Source organism: Chanodichthys erythropterus, chromosome 11 (assembly GCF_024489055.1).
Source record: "Chanodichthys erythropterus isolate Z2021 chromosome 11, ASM2448905v1, whole genome shotgun sequence".
Classification (NCBI taxonomy): Eukaryota; Metazoa; Chordata; class Actinopteri; order Cypriniformes; family Xenocyprididae; genus Chanodichthys; species Chanodichthys erythropterus.
The window spans coordinates 52234874-52260986 of NC_090231.1; the positions used below are offsets into that span (position 1 = coordinate 52234874).

General features: G+C 37.8%; 1 protein-coding gene across 4 annotated transcripts in view; it reads left to right on the forward strand.

Annotated features, from left to right (window-relative positions):
* The window catches only part of kcnip4a (potassium voltage-gated channel interacting protein 4a), a 245788-nt gene that overhangs the window by 141144 nt on the left and 78531 nt on the right, over positions 1-26113 (forward strand). Inside the window, exon 1 of one of the 4 annotated variants that reach the window (XM_067400009.1) lies at positions 18575-18677. The exons of 2 other annotated variants lie outside the window; for them this stretch is intronic. In XM_067400009.1, coding sequence (XP_067256110.1) covers positions 18575-18677 — 103 coding nt within the window. Of the gene's footprint in view, positions 1-18574; positions 18678-26113 lie in introns of those variants that run through there. One more of the 4 variants, XM_067400011.1, reaches the window with a different exon arrangement.

The following is a 26113-nucleotide window of genomic DNA, read 5'->3' on the forward strand; positions in this document are numbered from 1 at the left end:
TGACGGCCTCCGTGGCCGTATCAGGGAGAGCGGACAGCTCGATGAAGGCAGCGGGCTCGGGCTGCTCCGGGACGGCAGCGGGCTCGGGCTGCTCCGGGACGGCAGCGGGCTCGGGCTGCTCCGGGACGGCAGCGGGCTCGGGCTGCTCTGGCGACGGCGGCAGGGCAAGGCGCTTCGGTGGCGCCGGCAGGGAAAGGTGCTTGGAGAACCCACGATCAACCACTAGAGTGGTCTCCAGGCCTTGTAGGATGGAGGAAGCCCTTTTCCTCCTTCTCCTCCACTTATGAGGGTGAGGCGGTGGCTTACCCAAAATGGCCTCATTGGCTGGAGCGGACTTACTGCCTGGAGCGTACTCTGGAGTGGACTTACTGACTGGAGCAGGCTCTGGATTGGACTCACTGACTGGAGCGGACTCTGGAGTGGACTCACTGACTGATGCGGGCTCAGGAGTGGACTCACTGACTGGAACGGGCTCTGGAGTGGACTCACTAACTGGAGCGGACTCTGGAGTGGACTCACTGACTGGAGCGGGCTCTGGAGTGGACTCACTGACTAGAGCGGGCTCTGGAGTGGACTCACTGGATGGAGCAGCCTCCCTGACTGGAGTGGGCTCTGGAATGGACTCACTGCCTGGAGTGGGCTCACAGGCTGGAGCAGACTCCGGGAAGGCCTCCAGGCCTTGAAGGATGACTGAAGCCTTCCTCCTCCTCTTCCTCCTCTTACGTGAGTGAGGCACTGAACCTGTGCCCACCTCCTCTGTAGACTCTGGAGTGAATTCACAGGCTGGAGCGGGCTCTGGAGCGGACTCACTGGCCGGAGCGGACTCACTGGCTGGAGCGGACTCACTGGCCGGAGCGGACTCACTGGCTGGAGCGGGCTCTGGAGTGAACTCACTGGCTGGAGCGGACTCACTAGCTGGAGCGGGCTCTGGAGCGGACTCACTGGCTGGAGCGGACTCACTGGCTGGAGCGGACTCGCTGGCTGGAGCGGACTCTGGAGCGGACTCACTAGCTGAAGCGGGCTCTGGAGTGGACTCACTGACTAGAGCGGGCTCTGGAGTGGACTCACTGGATGGAGCAGCCTCCCTGACTGGAGTGGGCTCTGGAATGGACTTACTGCCTGGAGTGGGCTCACAGGCTGGAGCAGACTCCGGGAAGGCCTCCAGGCCTTGAAGGATGACTGAAGCCTTCCTCCTCCTCTTCCTCCTCTTACGTGAGTGAGGCACTGAACCTGTGCCCACCTCCTCTGTAGACTCTGGAGTGAATTCACAGGCTGGAGCGGGCTCTGGAGCGGACTCACTGGCCGGAGCAGACTCACTGGCTGGAGCGGACTCACTGGCCGGAGCGGACTCACTGGCTGGAGCGGGCTCTGGAGTGAACTCACTGGCTGGAGCGGACTCACTAGCTGGAGCGGGCTCTGGAGCGGACTCACTGGCTGGAGCGGACTCACTGGCTGGAGCGGACTCGCTGGCTGGAGCGGACTCTGGAGCGGACTCACTAGCTGAAGCGGGCTCTGGAGTGGACTCACTGACTAGAGCGGGCTCTGGAGTGGACTCACTGGATGGAGCAGCCTCCCTGACTGGAGTGGGCTCTGGAATGGACTTACTGCCTGGAGTGGGCTCACAGGCTGGAGCAGACTCCGGGAAGGCGTCCAGGCCTTGAAGGATGACTGAAGCCTTCCTCCTCCTCTTCCTCCTCTTACGTGAGTGAGGCACTGAACCTGTGCCCACCTCCTCTGTAGACTCTGGAGTGAATTCACAGGCTGGAGCGGGCTCTGGAGCGGACTCACTGGCCGGAGCAGACTCACTGGCTGGAGCGGACTCACTGGCCGAAGCGGACTCACTGGCTGGAGCGGGCTCTGGAGTGAACTCACTGGCTGGAGCGGACTCACTAGCTGGAGCGGGCTCTGGAGCGGACTCACTGGCTGGAGCGGACTCACTGGCTGGAGCGGACTCACTGGCTGGAGCGGACTCTGGAGCGGACTCACTAGCTGGAGCGGGCTCTGGAGCGGACCCACTGACTGGAGCGGACTCACTGACTGGAACCTTTCTCCTCCTCTTCCCTTTCCTCCGTGTGGGAAGCGGAGATTCAGCGTCCACCTCTTTAGTGGCCTCAGGAACGGATTCATGGGCTGGAGTGCATTCTGGCTGAGCATCTGTTGCCCACTGGGCTCTATGAGAGAGATAGCTAACAAAACCCCAGAAGTCCAAGATTTGAAGACCCTTCATCTCCCATTGGGGCAACGGGTCATCCAGACCTGCATTTAAAATCTCCTTAAGCGCCTCATCATTGTAGCCCAGCCCCACCGTCCTCGTCCAGAAGGACTGGGCAAAGCACCCTACCTCCCAGCCGTCCTGACGTTGGGCCGTCAATGCCCGAACTCGAGCCATCCGTTCCCTCGTGGTGGCTGGCGGAGAAATCCGGAAGCTCATGCTGCTGGATCTGTTAATGGTGGTTTGTTCTGTCACAGTTGCACACAAGAACAAGATGGTAGATCCAAGTGCAGCATAAGTATTTATTGGGGAGTCCAGAAACGTAATTCCAAGGCAGGCAAGAGGTCAAAATCCAGATAATCAGTCCACAAAACAACAAGCCAGAGATACAAAACAGTGCACGTAACAAATACAACAAACCACAACTGAGGACAGAAACAACTGAGATTAAATAGACAGACACTAATGAACAAACACAAAACAGCTGGGTGCAAAGTGAGTATGGGTATTGTAGTCCAAGGGGAGAAAACAAGAGTCCAAGATGGAGTGCCCTCTAGTGGCTGACTAGGGCACTCTCACTAGTGATCATGACAATTTCATGTTTTTCTTATTTCGTTTTCTGTCTGAATGAGTCGTCACTTCAGCATTGTTGAATGCTTAATTGCACTTATTCTGTCATCTAAGATTCAATTATTGTTGTGCAGAAAAAATATACGTACACTCACACACCTCGGGTCGTTTGCGACCCTATACAATTTTTACCAAAAAAAGAAAACAAAAATGGGCATTCTTTTATAATTTTATGATTTTTTTTCTTGTTATATTCTTTATAATGAATTGACTGAGGAATACCAAGAAGATTGATGACTAACTTGATTGATGACGTCCCGGGTCACTAAAGACCCGAGGTATGGATTTAAGGGTTAATAATTTGTAGCATAAACAAAAAAAATTAAGTTGATTACTCAAAAAAATTAAGTCACTTCAACTACGAGAGATGTAGCCCTGGAAGCAATTAATCTTATTTATTTCAGTTCAAATCAAAAGTCATACATAACTGCATTAAACAGGTCTTTCCCTTCACTAAAAACAAATACTTTTATACTTAATTTCAAAATTTATTATCCTTATCCAGTTCTATGCAAAGCATGCTGGGAACTAGAAATCCACTGCCTAATTTCCAAAGTTATCAAGACAATTTCATTGTTATTACAACCTAATTAAAAAAAAAAAAAAGCCATTTGACCTTTCGCAGGCGAGCTAACCAATCATAATGCACAAATCTGTCGTTTAGTCCAACAAAGCAGTCAGGCGAGTTAATGTCGGTGGACTTGAGGTTAAAAAAATTGTGTGTATTTACATCTTTTCACAGTTGAAACAACATTCCTTCTGATGTTCATTCATATTTGATGCTATAAATGAACCAGTAGGAAGAGTTCACGAGCTGCCTGAACTGAGGCGCTACAGCGATCTGTCACGACACATTAAAGAGCGACACAATAAACTGTGTTTATTGTTTGCATTTCTTTAAAAATTACAAAATGTGACATTTGAAACTTTCATATCAAAAGTAACCTGCTCTGTCTTGTCAGTCGACGTATTGTCAGTGTCTTTTTTGCTCCGAGATGTATTTTTCACTCTGTGAGAACATTATGTGTGGCGTGAGAACAGCATGGCTTGTCGGATGTAGCAACAGTTACTAAAGGGGGCGGGTCTATGCAAACAGTCAATTAACGCAGAAATTTTAGTTGAAATTACAGACGACATTACGTTGATGTAATGATCAACATTATTATGTCAGCGGAACTCTACAAAATAATGTTTTATTAAAACAAAAAGGTTTAATTAAAACAATAAATTAGAATTTTTCACTTAAGTTGTGGTAAAAGGTCCCCTCAGTTACTTTTTAGAATGTTGTTTAGTTTTGTTTTGTTTTGTCCATATAATGAGAGTCAGTAATTTAGTGTTGTTTTGATCCCCATTGACTTTCAATGTATGGACAAAAACAGTTGAAATCTTCAAAATATCTTTTGTGGACAGGAAAGAAAGTCATTCAGGTTTGGAATGACATGAAGGTGAGTAAATGATGATACTTTTGGTGAACTATCCATTCAACTATATGCATCACAACTTGCAATAACACATATTTCTCTTCCATGTGAATCTGAGAATTTGTACAAACCAGTTTTTTTTCAGTGGTTTCTATTTCTGTACCATTGCCCACTTTGAAATTGTATTGGTCCAAAGTCCTGCTCCACATAATTGTAGATAGAGTAAATGAAATAACTTCTGATTGGCTGTGATAGTGTGGCGTCGTGCCGCAGTTTCACATTCAGCGTGGAAGACAAATTGTGTGTCACTGCAAACTTGTCACTTCATGCCTGGTTAGGACATGGTGTAAGACTTTCTCCTCTGTGTTGTTAAAATGAGGCAACACCTGTTCAGTATATGACCAGTGAATTCTTACAGTATTTTTTTTTTTTTTAACTGCTTACACACATTTTCAAAACTTTGCCTCTTTTTTTTCAAAACTTCACACACAAATCCAAGAACTGCACACACAAAATGCAAAATGCCTCACATCTCTTGCAAAATAAGCACTGCATTCAAAATATCACAAACACGTCTCAAAGGCAAACATTTGTCTTACTTTGCAAACACTTTTTTCCATAATATTCTATTTTTGGATATATCATATACACACAATTATTCAAAACCTAAAGCTCTTCTTTCATAAGCTGCTATGTACATTTCTGTACAAGACTGAAAGTAATTGGCAGAGAGATGTTGAAAAATTCACATGATAAGCATGGTAAGCAAATGTCCCCAAAGGTAAAGTAATACCAGAGCATTTTGACTTTGTGGGGACATTTTTAAAGTCCCCAGGAAGAAACAAGCTTATACATAAATCATACAGAATTATGTTTTCTAAACATCTAAAATAGCAGAATATAGCAGAATGTTTTCTGTCACAGGTAGGTCTAGTGGTAAGGTTAGTGTAGGGGGATAGAATATACAGTTTGTACAGTATAAAAACCATTATGCCTTGGGAATGTCCCATAAAACATGGAAACCCAACATGTTTTTGTTGTGTGTGTGTGTGTGTGTGTGTGTGTGTGTGTGTGTGTGTGTGTGTGTGTGTGTGTGTGTGTGTGTGTGTGTGTGTGTGTGTGTGTGTGTGTGTGTGTGTGTGTGTGTGTGTGTGTGTGTTTGTTGATAGGCGAGATGGTTGGGTGTATCTAGGCTCCATCTCTCCTCCTGGCTGGGTCCAGCCACAATACTTACATACTCACATACTATATTCTCTCTTGCGTATCCAACCTTGGATGGAGGCAGCGTCAGTGTCTCCACATGCATCCTCCATTGCCTGGAGAAGTGTTATGTTGACATAAGGGAACTATCATGCACTTTCCAGCACCATGTGGAGAAAAAATCCTCAACAGGGTTTAGAAATGATGAATATGGAAGCAAGTAGACAACAGAAAAGTTGTTCAAAACCTATAACTTGACCTTTGGCCTATTATAGGCCTATTCTAAAGCCATGATTGGTTGGTGTTAAGTGTTTCTGCATTTAAGGAGTTAGTGTGAGGCACTGATGAATTAGTGTGGCATTTTGATTGGCTGTGTTTGAAAAAGGAAATAAAGATACTTCATGTTAGATTTTTGTGTGTTACATAGAAAATTGTGTGTTGAAAAAGTGTTTTATGAAATTGAAAAATGAGTCAAAGGCCAAGAATTAGTGTGTGGTTTTGCAGATTAGGTGTGTGGTTTTGCTGTTTGAGTGTCAGGTTTTAGAAATTGTGTGACAAGTAAAGATTTTGTGTGCAAGCAGTTGAAAAAAAAAAATTATTTATTTATTTTAGGTTTAATTAACAATAGCAACAAAGGTTAAATTCATTGCTTTAAGTACAACATGCTGTAACACAGCATCAGTTATTTGGATTCTGACATGGCAAAATGAATGACTTGCCGCTCAGTAAGAGTGTCAGATTAATTGAGAACCTGCTGATTTACAAGTTCTACTAAAAAAAAAAAAAACTGATAAGAGTCCTTTGTTCGGGGATCAAACTTCACTGGTTGCACTGTATGTTTTTGATTCACAAAAAAATTAAGATCATTCAGTCAGGAATTGGACTTCACTGGTTATTCTTTATGTTTTTGATTCCATGCAATCAATCAATCAATTAATCAAGTACTTTGTTTTGCAATCAGACAGTTGCTCTATATGTTTTTGATTCACTAAAATGAATTAGCTCATAAAAGTCTTTAGCTTGAGAATCAGACTTCAGTTGTGGCGCTTTATTGATTGTTGTTGCTTTATGTCCCAACATCATTGGAAAAATGTACATGCAAGAGCCATTAACAGAACCAAATGTGATTAAAAATTAAATAAATAAATAAATAAATTCTATTCCAGTATATTTTTTAAAATGGTTCTTGGTACTATAGTCATGATCCTTTTAGCTTCTAACTACATTTTTCTAACTTGCATAAATCTAAACGTAAATGACTTTATCTATCTTAACACTACCCCATGTATGTATGTTAATAAAGCAGTTTAATAATGTTGTGGTCTAGAGAAGTGGTTAAATTACCATTTAAATTGGGTTGTGCTTACAGACAAAAGCCTTTTGAGTGCTTTGGTTGAAAGCCTGTGTTAATCCAATCCTTTCCCATGTGACTTTCAAAAGTATTTTATATTAGAATATTAGAATCTTCATAGATTTCAGTGAGAGGCCTTTAAATTATATGTTTGGCTCTGGAATAACAAGTGATCTCGCTAAAGCATCCGATCATGTACATATTGATGGATTTGGGGGGCTTTCACACTAGGCATGTTTGCTGTAGCAGCCACCTATCACCCTGTAGCCCAAGTTATGCAGGGTTGAGCCTGGTCAGTACCTGGATGGGAGACCTCCTGGGGAAACTAGGTTGCTGCTGGAAGAGGTGTTAGTGAGGCCAGCAGGGGGTGCTCAACCTGTGGTCTGTGTGGGTTCTACCACCCCTATCTTTTGGATAACATGTTAAACCGAGGTCCTGACTCTCTGTTGTTATTAAAAATCCCAGGATGTCCATCAAAAAAGAGAAGGGGTATAAGCTCGGCATCTTGGCCAAGTTTCCCTGTTGGCTTCTGGCCATCATCATGGCCTCCTAATCCTCCCCATATACAGGGAGTGCAGAATTATTAGGCAAGTTGATTTTCTGATCATATTTTTTTTCCAAGCACATTTTACCAATTCCAATCCACTTCAATCTTGATAACTACTATTAATATTGTTTTTAATCATTTATAAGTGATATATAATTGTTCATGAAGGCTGGAAATGAAGAATGCCCTATATTCAGGTGTGCAGAATTATTAGGCAGGTTTTCTTTTACAGATAAAATGAGCCAAAAAAGAGATTTAACTCAGACATAAAAGTCAAAAATTATTAAATACTCATGAGAAGGACGCAATACTAATGTAATACTAGAAATTGCAAAGTTAAAGCATGACCATTGGACAGTGAAATGCTCATTGGGTCAGCGGGGTCATACAAAAACAGCTGGAGAAGAAAAGACACGTTGACTGCAAAATAATTAAGAATTAAGGTGAAGAATTAAGTGTGAAACCACCAGGAACACTTTAGTCTCCAGCGCCACCATTTCCCAGTACTGAAACCTACCTGGAGTCTTCAGAAGTGTGAGGTGTCAGGATCTCAGAGACTTAGGTTAGGTGAAGAATCCTAAAAAATGACCCACTCTTAATAAGAATCACAAGCTGAAGTGTTATAAAGTACATGAAGACTGGGTTTTTATAGGCCTTATAGACAGACAGCTTGAGAGTGACTCCTGAAGGACCAGCACCACATCCTCTTGTACCACTGTTTGAAGAATTTATCTTCCAGAATCTGGCAGTAAGTTTTTGAAGATCATTTAGTCCATCTCTGCAAGATGGACATTTCAGGATAAGAGATGGACTAAAAGTGAACTTCCACACATTACGGCCAGATTCTGGAAGATAAATTCTTCAAACAGTGGTACAAGAGGATGTGGTGCTGGTCCTTCAGGAGTCACTCTCAAGCTGTCATCTACGGTGGCCGAGAGAGCTCAACGCGTTTCTGTATTTGGTTGCATTGTGAGTATTTGCGGCACGTTTCTGTTGCGTTGTGAGTATTTGCAGTGCATTTCTGTTTTAGGTTGCGTTGTGAGAATTTGCAGTGTGTTTCTGTATTTGGTTGCGTTGTGAGTATTTCACGAGTCAGATAAATAAATAGTATGCATATTTGGCGTGCTGTCCGAGGAGAGGGCTCCGAGCTCGGTATTTGGCCCGAACCCAGAGCACGCCCCCCGTATTCTGGTTAAGGAAGATAACTAAGCGAGTGTGAGATTTGGTTAGGAAGATAACCATGTGAGTGTGAGGAGATGGGGTGGTGGAGGGATGCTGAAAAACTGTCAAGGAACATGGGTGAGTCGACTGCGTATTTATAATGGTCTCCACTTATGCTGATTGGGTAGACTTGTTGATTACTGATTGCTGACAGCTGGTTGGAATGACATGATGATTGAAAGCATCATTTGAAAGTACTCCTCCCGAATTTTGTTAATGAAACATCATTTGCAGTTCGTTTCTGTATTTGGTTACGTTGTGAGTATTTGCAGTGCTTTCTGTATTTGGTTTGTTGCGTTTTGAGTGTTTGCAGCACATTTCTGTATTTGGTTGTGTTGTGAGTATTTGCAGCATGTTTCTTTATAAGGTTGGTTTGTGAGTATTTGCAGAAAGTTCTGAGTATTTGCATCGTGTTTCTGTTTTTGGTTGCGTTGTGAGTATTTGCAGCGCGCTACTGTAATTTGGTTACGTTGTGAGTATTTGCAGCACATTTCTGTATTTGGTTACGTTGTGAGTATTTGCAGCACATTTCTGTATTTGGTTACGTTGTGAGTATTTGCAGTGCGTTTCTGTATTTGGTTTGTTGCGTTGTGAGTATTTGCAGTGTGTTTCTGTATTTGGTTACGTTGTGAGTATTTGCAGTGCGTTTCTGTATTTGGTTTGTTGCGTTTTGAGTATTTGCATCGTGTTTCTGTATTTGGTTGGTTTGTGAGTATTTGCAGAAAGTTCTGAGTATTTGCATCGTGTTTCTGTATTTGGTTGGTTTGTGAGTATTTGCAGAAAGTTCTGAGTATTTGCATTGTGTTTCTGTATTTGGTTGCGTTGTGAGTATTTGCAGCACATTTCTGTATTTGGTTGCGTTGTGAGTATTTGCAGCGCACTACTGTAATTTGGTTATGTTGTGAGCATTTGCAGTGTGTTTCTGTATTTGGTTTGTTGCGTTTTGAGTATTTGCAGCGCATTTTTGTATTTGGTTGCTTTGTGAGTATTTGCAGCACGTTTCTGTATTTGGTTGCGTTGTGAGTATTTGCAGCGCGTTTCTGTATTTGGTTGCATTGTGAGTATGTGAGTGTCAGCAAGTTGTGAGTATTTGCAGCACGTTTCTGTATTTGGTTGCGTTGTGAGTATTTGCACCATGTTTCTGTATTTGGTTACGTTGTGAGTATTTGCAGTGCGTTTCTGTATTTGGTTTGTTGCGTTGTGAGTATTTGCAGTGTGTTTCTGTATTTGGTTTGTTGCGTTGTGAGTATTTGCAGTGTGTTTCTGTATTTGGTTGCGTTGTGAGTATTTGCACCATGTTTCTGTATTTGGTTGTGTTGTGAGTATTTGCACCATGTTTCTGTATTTGGTTACGTTGTGAGTATTTGCAGTGCGTTTCTGTATTTGGTTTGTTGCGTTGTGAGTATTTGCAGTGTGTTTCTGTATTTGGTTACGTTGTGAGTATTTGCAGTGCGTTTCTGTATTTGGTTTGATGCGTTTTGAGTATTTGCAGCACGTTTCGATATTTGGTTGTGTTGTGAGTATTTGCAGCGTGTTTCTTTATTTAGTTACGTTGTGAGTATTTGCATCGTGTTTCTGTATTTGGTTGGTTTGTGAGTATTTGCAGAAAGTTCTGAGTATTTGCATCGTGTTTCTGTATTTGGTTGCGTTGTGAGTATTTGCAGCACATTTCTGTATTTGGTTGCGTTGTGAGTATTTGCAGCACACTACTGTAATTTGGTTATGTTGTGAGCATTTGCAGTGTGTTTCTATATTTGGTTTGTTGCGTTTTGAGTATTTGCAGCGCATTTTTGTATTTGGTTGCGTTGTGAGTATTTGCAGCGCGTTTCTGTATTTGGTTGCATTGTGAGTATGTGAGTGTCAGCAAGTTGTGAGTATTTGCAGCACGTTTCTGTATTTGGTTGCGTTGTGAGTATTTGCACCATGTTTCTGTATTTGGTTGCGTTGTGAGTATTTGCAGTGCGTTTTTGTATTTGGTTTGTTGCATTTTGAGTATTTGCAGCACATTTCTGTATTCGGTTGCATTGTGAGTATTTGCAGCAAGTCGTGAGTATTTGCAGTGCGTTTCTGTATTTGGTTGCATTGTGAGTATTTGCAGCACATTTTTTATTTGTTTGCGTTGTGAGTATTTGCAGCACATTTTTTATTTGTTTGCGTTGTTAGTATTTGCAGCACGAGTTGTCAAACTGATGAAGATATTTTCTTAATTTGCTGGTGTTTTTTGTATTTGCATGTGTTTTCTTCAGTTGCAGCGCGTTGAGCTCTTTCAGCCACCGTTGTCATCCCTTACATGTTTTCTTGAACTAATGACGTCGTCATTGGCTAAAATGCATGCACAGGTTACTCTACTTCCTGAACAAGTGCACACCTGAGTTAAGTTACACATGTGTAGCTCAAGCTCAGAGTTAAAATACCACCCTACAGAGCTGTGCGTATAGCATATATAGTATATAGTATGCATGTAATGATGATTGACAGGACTGAATGTTTAGGCTCCTCCCAAACCTACGTTTGGAACTTCATTAAAAATTTATTGGAGAAAAAAATGTATTGTTTTATAAACACAAACAACAGTCCCATATATTTATTTAATAAATCTTTTAAACTATAAAATATGTTGAAAATTAACTAGAGTCTGGAGATCTAATCATTTTTACCCTTCCCTGTTATGTTTATGCATTCTGAGCAATGCTCTGTAAAATATGTCACATTTGCTCTCTCCACTTCCCAAGTTTCTTAAAAGAAATGATGGTGTGTTCACTATTAATCTCCTTAAAATTGTAAATTGCTCCCTGGAAACTGGAACTTTCCCTTGTGCTATTGCCAAACTATTGCTCAAGCACATTTCAGATCCTTACTTATTTTACACTTTTCCTATTTTTTAAAATAAAACATTCATAATAAATATCAGCAAGGATTGGTAACTCAGTTGATTCTCTCCTGGATTTAAGTGCAACGTTTAAGCATTGAAGCCCACTGTGTTGCTGTAAATATTAAAAAGAGGTTCAAAAATGAGTTAAAACCTGCCTTAGCAGAAGAGATTGGGCTTACAAATTATTATTATTTTAATTTTTAAGAAAGATACTTACTTACATACTTAAGACAAAGAAGAAAGACCAGATACAATGACCCCTAGAGTTCATATATGCTAAAATTAACTAGACTATTGTTTAAATATCTATATGTCATTCTTATGTGAACACAAGTATATGAACACAAAACAATATGAAGAATAAAATAATATTGAGGACACCTGGCTGACTCAGAAAATTATATAAGCAAGCCCTACTTTTGGATCTTAAAAATAATGTTGTTGTTTTTTTTCTTGCATTGACTATGAATACTTTTCTCAAGCTAGCTTTCTTAAAATGTACAGAGATAGCAGCTTCCAAACACTGCAACTAGACCACATCGCACCTGTGTTTAGTGGCTTTGCACTGGTTGTTGTTTGTGTGCAGGATTAAGACCTTTTTACACCACTAAATGCTTGAAAACCTTTCTAAACCAACAGCAGAAATGCTAAGTAAATGCTCAAGTATAAAGCTGCTGTTAGCCTTTTCTGCCTAAACAAAAGTCTGTATAACAAGTGTAATCTTTACAGAGCTGAAGTTTTCTCAATGACTGATTGTATGCTGCGTTATCTAAAATGATATATATTATCAAATGATCTAGCTCTTCCCTGTATTAGTCACTCGGGGGCAGCAAAGTCCTGTTGCACCAAATCTGAATCAATTCAAGAACTGTGATGCTCAATATACAGCTCATACCTGTATGTATTTGACTATTTAAGCTCACTTTTCATTCACCTTTATTTGTATTTGTGTTGTTATTTGTTATATTGTTTCAACACATTTCCAAGTACTGAATTCCAATAAACTAATTTTAAAAAGTAAAAAAAAAAGGGGGGGGGGGGGGGGGAAGTATTATTTGTAATTTGTTATTTGTCTCATGGTCTCTAAGAATATTATTGAAGATGTTCATTACTTTCTACAGCCAGCAGACTTTGTTGTTACAGGCACATTCATCAAGTGTTAGGAATCCAATGCTAAGCTGATTAGGGACTACAGAGCAAGAATAATTAATTTTTGTCTCAGCAGATTAGGTGGAATACTTGACAAATAACTAGTGGGTTCACACAATGAATGTGTTGTTTTTTTTTTTGTTTTGTTTTTTCAGAATGGTTTGTTAATGGAAAAAGGTTTGAAAACAAACATCTTTGTCATAATTACAGCAGAGGCAAAAGACTGAGAACCACTGCTCTAGAGGATGAATTTGACCTTCGCCTCCATACTCTGGTCAAACAATCTGCTGTTAAAGTGGGTGCTGAGTGAGCTATGTCTATTAATTGATTCTGCCAATTTAGATTTAGGCAAAACGTGTTATTTGCTTAGCGTGCGTCTGCTGAAGTCCATTTGTCAATCTTCGGTCTTGCATTTTTCATGATGGAAAAAAAAAATTAATCATGCGCTGTTCATAGCAATGACCTCTGTAGTGTGCTTGCGGCCACTGCCATTAGGGTCCTATCTGTTACCGTTTTATTTGTAGCAGCTGAGCTTCCTCTAAATATAGCTCAGGGCACTGATGGCAGCCTTTGTGCGGCTCGCTAACGTAATCATTCAGACAAGACAGCCTGTGTGTGTGTCTGTGTGTGTTATCTGTTTCTTTCTTTCTCACCTGTGTGAAGTGAAAGGGGAGTGTGAATGAAAGATTCACACATGAGCATATTGTGTGTATGAAGACACCCCCATCTCCGTACTTATGTATGGATCCCTTTGTTTTCTGTGTTTCTATGGATACCAGACAACTTGATTTGTAGATGCATATTTCATGACCTCAGAAAGACGTCTAAATCAGATCAAATGGCACCGTGTGTGTTCTTTCATGAATGCATACCCAGTATACACATGTAACATGCTTGAGCACAACAGGAGGAATAATTAAATGCATTGGGTGCTTGTAGAGCAATCAGAATCTGGTTGTGCTAATCTTTAGTCTCAGCTTGTGCCATTTGCTGCAAATGATTGGCTATGTTGGAAATTATTATATGAGTAAAAAATGTTTCATATTTATAGTGTATGAAAGCTTTTTAACCTGTGGTTTTTGTTCATAAATACATTTCCAACACATTTGAATATTAAATTTTTGTGCTTTTTTTGACGTGTGAACCAGTTCAAGTGATTATTTTAGTATTGTTTCTATACTTTTATAGTATTTGTTAAAGGTGCCCTAGAACTTCTTTTTAAAAGATGTAATATAAGTCTAAGGTGTCCCCTGAATGTGTCTGTGAAGTTTCAGCTCAAAATACCCCATAGATTTTTTTTTATTCATTTTATTTAACTGCCTATTTTGGGGCATCATTAACTATGCACTGATATATAGGTTGCGGCCCCTTTAAATCTGGTGCTCCCCCGCCCCGGAGCTCGCACTTGCCTTAAACAGCAAACACAAAGTTCACACAGCTAATATAACCCTCAAAATGGAACTTTACAAGATGTTCGTCATGCATGCTGCATGCATGGATCGGATCATGTGAGTATTGTATTTATTTGGATGTACATTTGATTCTGAATGAGTTTGAGGCTGTGTTGCGTGGCTAATGCTAACATTACACACTGTTGGAGAGATTTGTAAAGAATGAAGTTGTGTTTATGAATTATACAGACTGCAATTGTTTAAAAATGAAAATAGCGACGGCTCTTGTCTCCGTGAATACAGTAATAAACGATGGTAACTTTAACCACATTTAACAGTACATTAGCAACATGCTAACGAAACATTTAGAAAGACAATTTACAATTATCACTAAAAATATCATGATATCATGGATCATGTCAGTTATTATCGCTCCATCTGCCATTTTTCGCTGTTGTTATTGCTTGCTTACCTAGTCTGATGATTCAGCTGTGCACATCCAGACGTTAATACTGGCTTCCCTTGTCTTATGCCTTTCATAATGTTGGGAACATGGGCTGGCATATGCAAATATTGGGGGCGTACACCCCGACTGTTACATAACAGTCGGTGTTATGTTGAGATTCGCCTGTTCTTCGGTGGTCTTTTGAACAAATGAGATTTATATAAGAAGGAGGAAACAATGGATTTTGAGTCTCATTTCCATGTACTGAACTCTTGTTATTCAACTATGCTGAGGTAAATTCAATTTTCAATTCGATGGCACCTTTAATCATGCAGCCCTAGTCTTGGTCCACTGAAATATGAACACAATTCTGGCCAAAGACATCTAAACAAACTAAAATCAGGATGTGATGTCACAAGATGCAACCCTAAAAAGGACAGAATGCTCAAGCGTACCCATTTTTCTCATCATAGGAGCTATTTTTGCCCTGTACAGTTTAGTACAGGTGCCAGAACTGCCGTCTACTTGCAGCAGATTTTCGTTTGTGTGTAATGGAGGAAGTCTTGCTGCGGTTTTGACTCCTTTACACAGTTTATAAGCTCTTCATGAGTGCTCAGGTGGTAAAAAACACCATTATATGCACGCACATACATTGAGCCCAGAACACCGCATTGTTTTGGATGTTTGGTAAGTTCCGTCACAATAAAAGTTTTTTGTTGCTGTTGTTTTGTTTGTTTGTTTGTTGTATCTTTAGGTTCGTTCTTTACAAATGACAGTGTGAATGCTAACCGAACCAGGACAAAATGTGTAATTTTCCAAGGACCAAGAGAACCGAACTAAGTTCGGTTTAATTAGTTGAATTAGTTGCCAAAGTTTTTTTTTAAAGTTTAAGTTTTTCATCTAATATTTTTTATTTTATTTTACTTTTTTGTTATAGTTTTAATTACCAATAACAACACTGAAAATAGCTCATTAAGAAGAAGCTTTCAAGCAAGGTTCACTCTTCACAAGAGCAATATCTAGCCAATTAAATATTTTAGAGCAGAGCAAAAAATGATTTTCACTACAGAATTATTTCAAGAACTTCATGAATTTTTCATGAATCCTATACAAAAATATTCTGATATGTTTATATTATTTTCTGTCATTGTGTGATTGAGGTGGAGAGTTTCAATGTGGTTGGAGATCTGCTCAACACCTTCATAAACTCGTAAACATCACAGGAAGGTGAACCATAAGAAGTTGTGACTTTAAATGACCTTTCGATGCTTTGTTGGGTTCAGCGATAACAAATCCAGTTAATTCCATCATTCTCTCCTATAGACGCAATCTTCTATGTGGGTTCTCTCTCGTAAAGGAACATTATGTTACCCCTGTGTTCTTAATATTAGATGCTTTGTTTTAAAGAGTTAAGGGATTTATATTATACATACTGTGCATTTGAAACATCCAACTCTTTTTGCAGCTGTTTTAGTGTCTATATTGTTAAAGTGCAAAAGATGATTTTGATTTTGCATGATATGAGCCCTTTGATAATAATTCACTATGCTATTGCTTGCATACTAGAAATCATGTCTTCACGTGCCCAGAACTGCTGCATTTCCTCCAGGATTAATGTAATGTAATTGTTTGCAAACATATCTTAGTCGCTTTTAATTCACACCACATATAAAATGTTTGAGTGCATCATGGGTCAGAATTTTGAAATTTCAACATGGAAAGATGATGAAAATGGTGACGAATGTTTCAATTTCAGGCATTTCAGCCATTTAAAGTTCTGGTTTCAAGCCCTTTGTTCAGGATGTGATGTGCAAAAGAAAAAAGATGAATAAATCACAGTTTACTGACATTGTGACCTTGCCATTTCTGGCAATTATGTTCTAGGCGGCAAGTCTAATTTAATTGAAACAATACACCTTCATTAGCAGACGAATCAAAAGGCCTCTTGTTCTAATCAAATCCTCCACAATAATGTGATTAGGACCATTCTAAAGAAGAAAAAAGAAGCCATTCACAACAATCACCTACCCACTAGAGTCACTGGTTTAAATAATTCATTCGGATAAGGAGATACCTGTAAAGTTAGAAAGCAACACCTAAACAATAGAAACATTTTGTAGCTTTGAAAAGGCCATATGGTAATCTGACGATTGACATCTCCTCAGTAATCAGACTGATGAATGATGATACAAGGAAAACATGCTGTCTAAAGCTTTGCATAACAATGTTTTGTTTGACATAACTCAGAATTTAAGAATGGGTTCCATTTCAGTTCATTTGTTGGGAAATTAATTGCAGTAATGGCAGGAAAAAGAATTTATTGCAACTTCAACAATACAACATGTATGATAACATTTTTAATATTAATTAATACTAACTAACATGAATTATATATATAAAAAAGAACACTTACAGCTCTTATATGAAATGATTAGGATTTATTTCCAAATAAATTCTAATTAAAATATAAAGCTATGTGTGTCAATTTTTGGAATTTAATTTAAATTTACCAACACACTCTAATGCCAATTTGTAACTATTTTACATTTTGTGACTTAATCATTTCACTTGTAGTATGAAAGGGACTTTACATTTGTCAAAAATAGAACTTTTTTGTTATTAAATGTTTAGTTCACCTGAAAATAAAAATTCTGTCATTAATTACTCACCCTCATGTCGTTCCACACCTAGAAGACCTTCGTTTATCTTCAGAACACAAATTAAGATATTTTTGATGAAATCTGATGGATCAGTGAGGCCTGAATTGACAGCAAGATAATTAACACTTTCAGATGCCCAGAAAGCTACTAAAGACATATTTAAAGACATTTTTTTTTTCAAAACTCTGCTTCATGAAGCTTTACAAATCTTTTGTTTCGAATCATTGGTTCGGAGTGCGTATCAATCTGCCAAAGTCGTGCCCCCCAGTGGTGAACCATTGAAATTTCGAAACACTTATATCATAACGAAACCTCTTTTACTGTAATCACATGACTTTGGCAGTTTGATACTCGCTCCGAACCACTGATTCGAAACAAAAGATTTGTAAACTTCGAAGCTTCATGAAGCAGTGTTTTAAAATAACCCACTAGATATTGTTGAATAAAGTCGTTATTTTGTCGTCACTTCATAACATTAAGGTTGAAAGACTGTAGTCACATGAACTGTTTTAAATATGTCTTTAGTAGCTTTCTGGTTATTTAAAGTGTTAATTATCTTACTGGCAGGTCTCACTGAGCCACTGGATATTATCAAAAATATCTTAACTTGTGTTCTGAAGTTGAACGAAGGTTTTACGGGTGTAGAACGACATGAGGGTGAGTAATTAATGACAGAATTTTCATTTTTGGGTGAACTAACCCTTTAAGAAACACTCAAGCAAGCTCAGAAAAAGTAATGCAAAAGTAACATAACACATTACTTTCCATAAAAAGTAACTAAGTAACACAATTAGTTACTTTTTTAGTGAGTAACGCAATATTGTAATGCATAACAAGTAACTTTCCCCAACACTGGTAGTTACTTTTTCTCATGAGATTGGGTTGGAATTTACAAGGTCTTGATGCTCACACCTGCTTTTTGCCAGAAATACAGCATCATTGTGTCACTTTGGGTTTGTTCTTCATGATTTGATACAAAACCTGTTTCCTTGACAACATATGGTCTATGTGGCAGAGCCTGGAGGTGTTGCCTCTGACGGACACATGCTGTTTTTGTGTGAAGACGAGTTTCATGGGCCTGGCTATGACAGTTCGCTACATGCACGTCAGGTGTTATCAGCACAATGTCTGTCTGTAGGAGGAAGATAACTGGAGAGTGATGTTTCAGAGAGATCTGCTGTGGATTTCACCTGCTTTTAGAGCTTAAGGTCAGGCTTTGTTTCTCTCCAGATCTTCCTCAATGTCTTTTTTTTTTTTTTTTTTTTTTTTTTTTTTTGCCATTATTCATCGATTCCCTTCGTGGTCCCTCCTTCTGCTCTGTTTTTATTTTTTCCCCCCATCTTTAATTTGGCTCTCCGCCCCCTCTGCTCTCCTCTCATCTGTTCTCAGTAAGAAGATGCAGACAGTTTGAATGATGTTAAAGGCAGAGCTCTCTGTCCAGTGCAGCGGTCAGAACATGACCTGACCCAGTCGGCATGATGAACTTGGAGGGACTAGAGATGATTGCGGTCCTGGTTGTGATTGTTGTCATTGTTAAGGTTCTGGAGCAGTTCGGACTTTTAGAGGCAAGCTATGATGGTAAGCACAAAGCTTTCATTATGCTTACTTTTGCCTCTCGAAGAATTTCACAGTACAGATATTTTGTAAGGTCTGGATCATTTGTAGTTGAAAAAGAGAGAGAGAGAGAGAGAGAGACTTGAAGGGCTTTACTGTTGCGTTTTCTTAACCCATGTAATCAACATTCATGAGCAAATGCTTTTCTGAAACATATGTTCAGTTTTATGTATCTGGTCCATATGGTTTTCATTCATTCATTCATTCATTCACTTGCAATTATAGAAAATTATTACTTGATGTTCCATTGAGTTTGTGTGACAAAGTTTACTCTTGTGAAAAAGTACAGTTATTGTGGAAATAATATACGTAAGTGTGAACTAAATTTAATGTTTTTAGATATTTAATTACAAATAAATGAAAATATATTTAATTGAAAATTCAATTTGCTGAATTCGAGCACTTGAGTACTTGAGTATTCACTTAAGCAGGAATTAAGTACATATTTATTTGTAATTTCAGAATCCCTTCTATTGACTTTGAAATATGGTTTAACTATACTGCTGAATGTACTGACAAGCATTTATGTTAACTGAAATATATTTTAATGTAAATTCAAAATGTACTTTACAGTAAAATTTTTAATTTAACATTTTACAAAGAGCACTTTTTAAAAGTGTATTTAAGTTTGTTAAGAAACAGTCATGAAAGTGTACTCTCGTTACACTCAAGTGGCCTTTTATTTAATTAATATTAAGATATTTTAAGATTTAAAGTACATTGGCATACTTAAGTGTGTACTTAAGTGTACACTGTACTTAAGTGTGTTAAGAAACAGCCATTAAAGTGTACTCTAAGTACACTTAAGTGGCCTTTTATTTAATTAATATTAAGATATTTTAAGATTTAAAGCACATTGGCATACTTATGCGTGTACTTAAGTGTGTTATGAAACAGTCATGAAAGTGTACTCTTTAAGTACACTTAAGTGGCCTTTTATTTAATTAATATTAAGATATTTTAAGATTTAAAGTACATTGGCATACTTAAGTGTGTACTTAAGTGTGTTACAAAAGTCATAAAAGTGTACTCTTTAAGTTCACTTAAGTGGACTTTTATTTAATTAATATTTAGATACTTTAAGATTTGAAGTACACTAGTGTATTGAATGTACACTTAAGAACACAAGTGTACATTCAATAAAATTAAGTGCACTTTTTTCATAAGAGTAAGATGGATAAAGTTTAGTGTATTTAAGTTTCAAGTTAGTGTACCTAAGTGTTTTAGATAATTGATGCATAATTTATCTCCTTGATTACGTAATGATTTGTTTGTTTTTTTTAAACTGATAAAGGATTGTTATAAATGTATTGAATGTTAATAAAACAAACAATAGTTGAATAGGGTTTAATATCACTGACAGGTGAATAGATTTTCTAATATTGTACAACAAAATAAATATCATCTTCTGGCTTTGAAAACCTGTTGAAGAAAACCTTTTGTAGGTATCATTTTCATGTTCACCAAAATCCCACCAAACTAAAAGGCAGCTAGTTTTAGTTTAGTCATTTTTAATGTCTATTGAGACTACAGATGTACATGTCCCTTACTTTTAAGGTGAGCAATGTGTTATATTGGCATGCATTGTCATTATATAGTCTTTGTCATGGATTGCTGCTGGCCTCATCTGTAACCTTAATTTGGGCTCAGTATCACTTTTCAATTTGATTCAGTTTGTTTCTGTCATAAATCATTTTTAAATAGAATATTTCAGATCAGTCTGTTAACTCAAGGTTTTATTTCCACAAACACTGTCCTGTAAGTTGTTATAGGAGATGCTGCAGAGCACATGGTTTGTTTCTCATCACCTCTAATATTAACCTACACATGCATATGAGTGGGTGATTGGTTATTGTGTCTTATTATGTGTGGACTTACTGATTTGATATCAAAATGGAAACTCTCCTTCATTGTAGATGACAAATTGACTTAAAGAAGTTAAATCACTCCCCATTTTATAAAGACATTTTGTATTATTATTATTATTATTATTATTTTTAGGATAAAGTTTCATGTCATACACACCAGACATTATAAACCAAATGACATCACTAATAATCTCATTCATCATTTAGTTTAAAAAGTGTGGTTGAACAAACAGTGGCTGCTTATGCTAACATTAGCATTAATACTTTGATTTATAGTCTGTTGAATGTAGATCAAGCTAATTGGACAGTTGCAGTTGCAGTGCATTATTCAAATGAATGCAACGATGGCAGCGTTCCCAAGCTGAATGCATCAGGCTGCCAAAGCCACTGGCATTTCCGCTGATTTATCATTAATATTTATTGCAATGTTGAAATCACATTTCCTCTTCCTACATATCTACTAAGCCATGGTGTTTGGTTACCTTGTAAAGATTAGATTAGATATGTTTTATGTATTTTATCATCGTGATCACCATTTTGTCCCCTCATGACCAATGCATATATATATATATATAACGAGTAGAACTTATCTGTGTATTTTTTGTTTGTTTTTTCAGTGTTTTTGCCTTTTTTTTTTATAATAGGACAGTATGTAGACAGGAAGCGAAGTGAGAGAGAGAGAGATAGGGACAGGATCGGGAAAGGTCTGTGAGCTGGGACTCGAACTCGGGTCATCCGAAGCGCAACAGCGCTGCCCACGAGGCTATTGGCACCAACAGAACATAACTTTTATGCTGTTATTCAGTAAAAAATATTAATTTGCCCAAACTCACTTTGGCACATTAATGAGACAAATTGAGAGAAATGGTATGTCTGATTAGTGAACATAGTTAGATATTTTCAGTGAATCAGGTTATCCAGTTTAAAAAACCAGTCTGAACTATTTATTTACAAATCAGACTGAATCAGTTCAACTCAATGACTCTCAATGGTTAATAGTTCACTGGAAGGAAATATTTCAGTGAATAACAACTTAAATTTCCTTTTTTTTAATGGTACATGAGAGAACTAAAATCGGAATGAGGGTGAGTAAATAATGACCAAATCTTTCAGAGCACATTTGTGTGTGAGCTGTCCCTTTAAGAGATGCTGTTTTGGACACAGTTGTGGCTATATTTAACTGGCCAAGAGATTTTAGGCAGCAGTAAAATCTTTTAATTATTTTTTTTTAAAGACATTTGGATCATCTGAATATGAATTTCATGTTGTAGTTAAAAATAGATACTTTGCACAGTCGGATGCAAATGGCTTCTTTCACCTCGTCTCTGCTGGAGTGGCAGTGAGTGATGGCAGTGTGCCACCAAATGACACAGGCATGATATCAGATGACATGAGAGCAGAGATGACGGTTCTGACAGGATCTCAAACTGAGGAAACAGAAGCTAGATTTACTTTTATGATTGCAGCAGATTAAAGTAGAAAGTGAAGAAAGAACCATCATTGTGCAGTAAATTGAACTTGACAGCTTTGATAACCCTTGTGAAAAAGAAGTGCACTTAATTTTTTTTAATTTGTGCATTTGTAGAGTCCTTCAAATCTTTAAAGGTTTTTTTTAACTGTACTTGCTAGTGTAAAGGCCATATAAGTATACATAAAGAGATAAAGAGAGTCATTATGAATAAATTTCTTAACACACTTAAGTACACTTTTTAAAGTGTGCTTTGTTTTGATGTCAAATTAAAAGTTTTACTTCAAAGCGCATTTTAAATCAGTGTTTTAATAATCGTTTTTCTTGTTTTGAGGAAGTACACATTTTCTTGTGTTGACTAACATATTTAATGCACTAAACTGCAATTTCATCATTACAAATGTGTAATTATAAACAAGTTTCAACAGAAATGACATTAAAGTATATTTTAGTTTACCATAAATGCTTGTCAGTACATTTGGCAGTACACTTTAACCATATTTAAAGGACAATAGAAGTAAATATGAAATTAGCTATACCCCTGCTTTCACAGACAAGGCTTAAGCTAGTCCCAGACTAAAGTGCATGCTTGAGCTGTTTTAACTGAAAGCTACTTGCACTGACATATCTTGAAATATGTCAGTGTCATTGTTTTGTCTCAAGATACACATCAGTAATGATTTTTCTAAGGCATGTTTATAAAAACTACTTAAATGTCTTAATTAAACTAAGGCCTAATCCTGGCTTAATCTAAACCCTGTTTGTGAAACCGGGCCATGAAGATATACTTAAATCCTATTTAAGTGTGTCAGAACAAGCACTCTAAAGTTCAGCTAATTGCATTTAATATCAAGTCATGTAATTGCAATTAACATGCAATTTCTTGCCCCAAAAGCATCAATCAGTTCACATTTAAGTATATTCTATTAAAAGGTCCTTGATTATAATTTCACTTTAGTTAGTGTGTAATGTTGCTGTTTGAGCATAAAAAACATCTGAAAAGTTAGGATACTCAAAATTTAATTTCTTTTACAGAAATCACTTTTTAAGGACTACAACAAATGGCTGGTAGAGACTACAATGAGCTTCTTCCTGGGTTGGTGACATCACAAACCCCAAAATGTACACAAACCCTGACCCCGAAAACACACAACAAACTGACAATCCTCATTTTGGCTGCGTGAGATTCTCCAGCTATGTTGCTGTTGGGTAACCGAAGCGTGAGCTGTTAAAGCTCCGCCCTCTTCTGGAAAGGAGGCCGGGAACAGCAGCTCATTTGCATTTAAAGGGACACACACAAAAACTGCATGTTTTTGCTCACACTCAAATAGGGGGAAATTTGACAAGCTATAATAAATGATCTGTGAGGTATTTTGAGATGAAACTTCAGACAAATTCTGAGCACACCAGACACTTATATTACATCTTGTGAAAGGGGCATTATAGGTTCCCTTTAAAGTGTATTATTTCAGTAATAAGTAATCTTTTTAAAAAATATGCTAAAGTGTCATTATTCACAAGGGAAGGTAAAGAAAGGAAAAACAAAGGTGCATTTACAGCCATCACTCAACTCTTGATCATTGAAAACAGATTATTGTGTCAGATGGATCAACAAGAAGTCAGCAACAAGTCAGTTCATAGTAGTGGAGTGAAGGATTCGTGCAGGAGGGTATTGAGAAGGATGGTGTTAGTCCATGTGTTAATCAGTGTGAAACCAAATGCTCACACACCGGCACCAATCAGACACCCGTCAGGCCCAAAACCAGTGCTTTCATGTCCATCTGCTGTCCTTCTGTGTGTACTGTACGTTATGCTTTCAGAAGTATATTATGGCTATCTGCTATGTTTGTGATTGAAAATGAAGATAGTATAATCTGATATTTTATCTGCACACATTTTGTTACATAGTTATAGACAGTACTGTTGTTGTTCAGGAGGGTTGTTTGAACATTTGTTTTGGGTCGAGGTTTGTTTATGAATGCTCTTGCAGTAATTAATTTCTGCCACTTGGTGGCAATATAGGTTTTGTTAAAATAGTGATGGAATAGATAGAGACTACAATCATGGCAGTCACTCCTCATCTATTTTCCAGTGCATTTATAATCTTATTTCACAAATATGTCCTAAAGCCTTAAGGAACGCATTCAGGGAAATAGGTGGAAGATAATGACGTCTTGGCATATTTAATGTGTTAGCATAAACTACAATTTCACATCAAAAAATTGCAGTTTAGGATCATGGATAGGATCATCATTGACTTTCAGACTAGGGTTTAAATTTAAAGGTAGGTAATCGATCCTTAAACCACAATGATGTTGTCCGAAACAGTAAAACAAACTACAAGTACAACAAAACATACTTTTATATCAAATTATATTCATATGTTCTCTGTCACAATAATAAACAATAGGTGTGTAGGTGTGTGTGTGTGTGTGTGTGTGTGTGTGTGTGTGTGTGTGTGTGTGGGCGCAGGTGTGCATTTCCGTCCAGGTTGGATGCTGTGACTGAAACCAAATGAAAGCGAGACAACTGAAATGAGAAAAATAATCCTGTTAACAGAAGGAAGTTTAGATTCACAGGTTGAGCATAATTGCAGTTTTAAATGCAAAACTACAGAAATGTGCTTTTATCATGCATGTTTTAACTACTTAATCAATGTGAATTTGATTTGGCCAAATGAAAGCATGAGTGACAATGCTGCCATGCACTTGAATTTTCAGCACAAACATTAAGTTTTCATTCCTATGGTCACTGATACATTCAGCAATGCATTTAACCTCAGGTTGATCCTGAATGACTGTCTTTTCCAATAGAATACTTATAAAAGACCCAAAGTTATAACAAATAACTTTGGAGTGGATACCGGCAAGTCATTTGTTTGTTGTCAGACCAAATCAAAACACATCACATCTTGTGTACAATTTGTTGTGTGTAGGTTTGCAATATATTTCTGGCTCTAGTGAATAAATGACATTAAAAAAGCCCTAGTAATGACATGTCGAAATTAAGCTTCATCCAGTCTCTATAATAATCACCTTCAGCTATTTACAAACATATTTGGAATGATTCAATTCAAAGATGATAATTCATATTTTGTCCATGAACAATTCATCCCTGTACCATTATTTAGTACTCTTAAACACTGAAATCTGTTTACTGTAAATGTTCAGTGCACTCATTCCAACTATCAGAATAGATTATTCTAAAACATTATTAGCTTCAGGTGTGGGGAAACGTTGATAGAAACGTTTTATGTTGCACTTGTTTTTCTTGGCTTCTTTTTCACATTGAATTTTAATTACTTTTATTTTATCATTTTAATACTTTTCACGCTACTTGCATTTATATCATGGCTGTAAGTCAGAAAAGTCAAAATAACCATAAATAAAAAAGCCCATAAATGAAGAAGTGGGATTGTTATTGTGACAGATGAGGAAATAAGAGGTGGCTTCAGAAGTCAATTCAATATATGGTTAGTTTTATTTCCATTTAAGTCTATCACTGACCTTTAAATACACTCTAAAAAATGCTGGGTTAAAAACAACCCAAGTTGGGTTAAATATGGACAAACCCAGTGGTTGCGTTAAATGTTTGACCCAACCTGCTGGGTAGTTTTATTTAACTCAACTATTGTTTAAAAATGACTATATGGTTGGCTTAAAATGAGCCCAAAATTAAAAATCAGAATTCATAATTACTAGAGGCAACAATAATATCAAAAGGTGAACATTCATTAAAAAGCAATTTAATACATGTTTATTATTTAATTATTATTAATTAAACATATTAATAAATGTTAATTTCCAACCTATTTTGGGTTCATTTTAAGTGATCAATAAAGTAATTTTTAAACATTAGTTGAGTTAAATAAATCTACCCAGCAGGTTGGGTTTAAGATTCAACCCAACAGCTGGGTCAAAACAACCCAATCGCTGGGTTTGTCCATTTTTAACCCAGCATTTTTTAGAGTGTAATAATAATTAATTGCACTAAACCTGTGGTCAAACTGTGGTCAAACTTATTTAGGATTTGCAAAGTTTCTGTAACCGTTTGTACAAGTCACA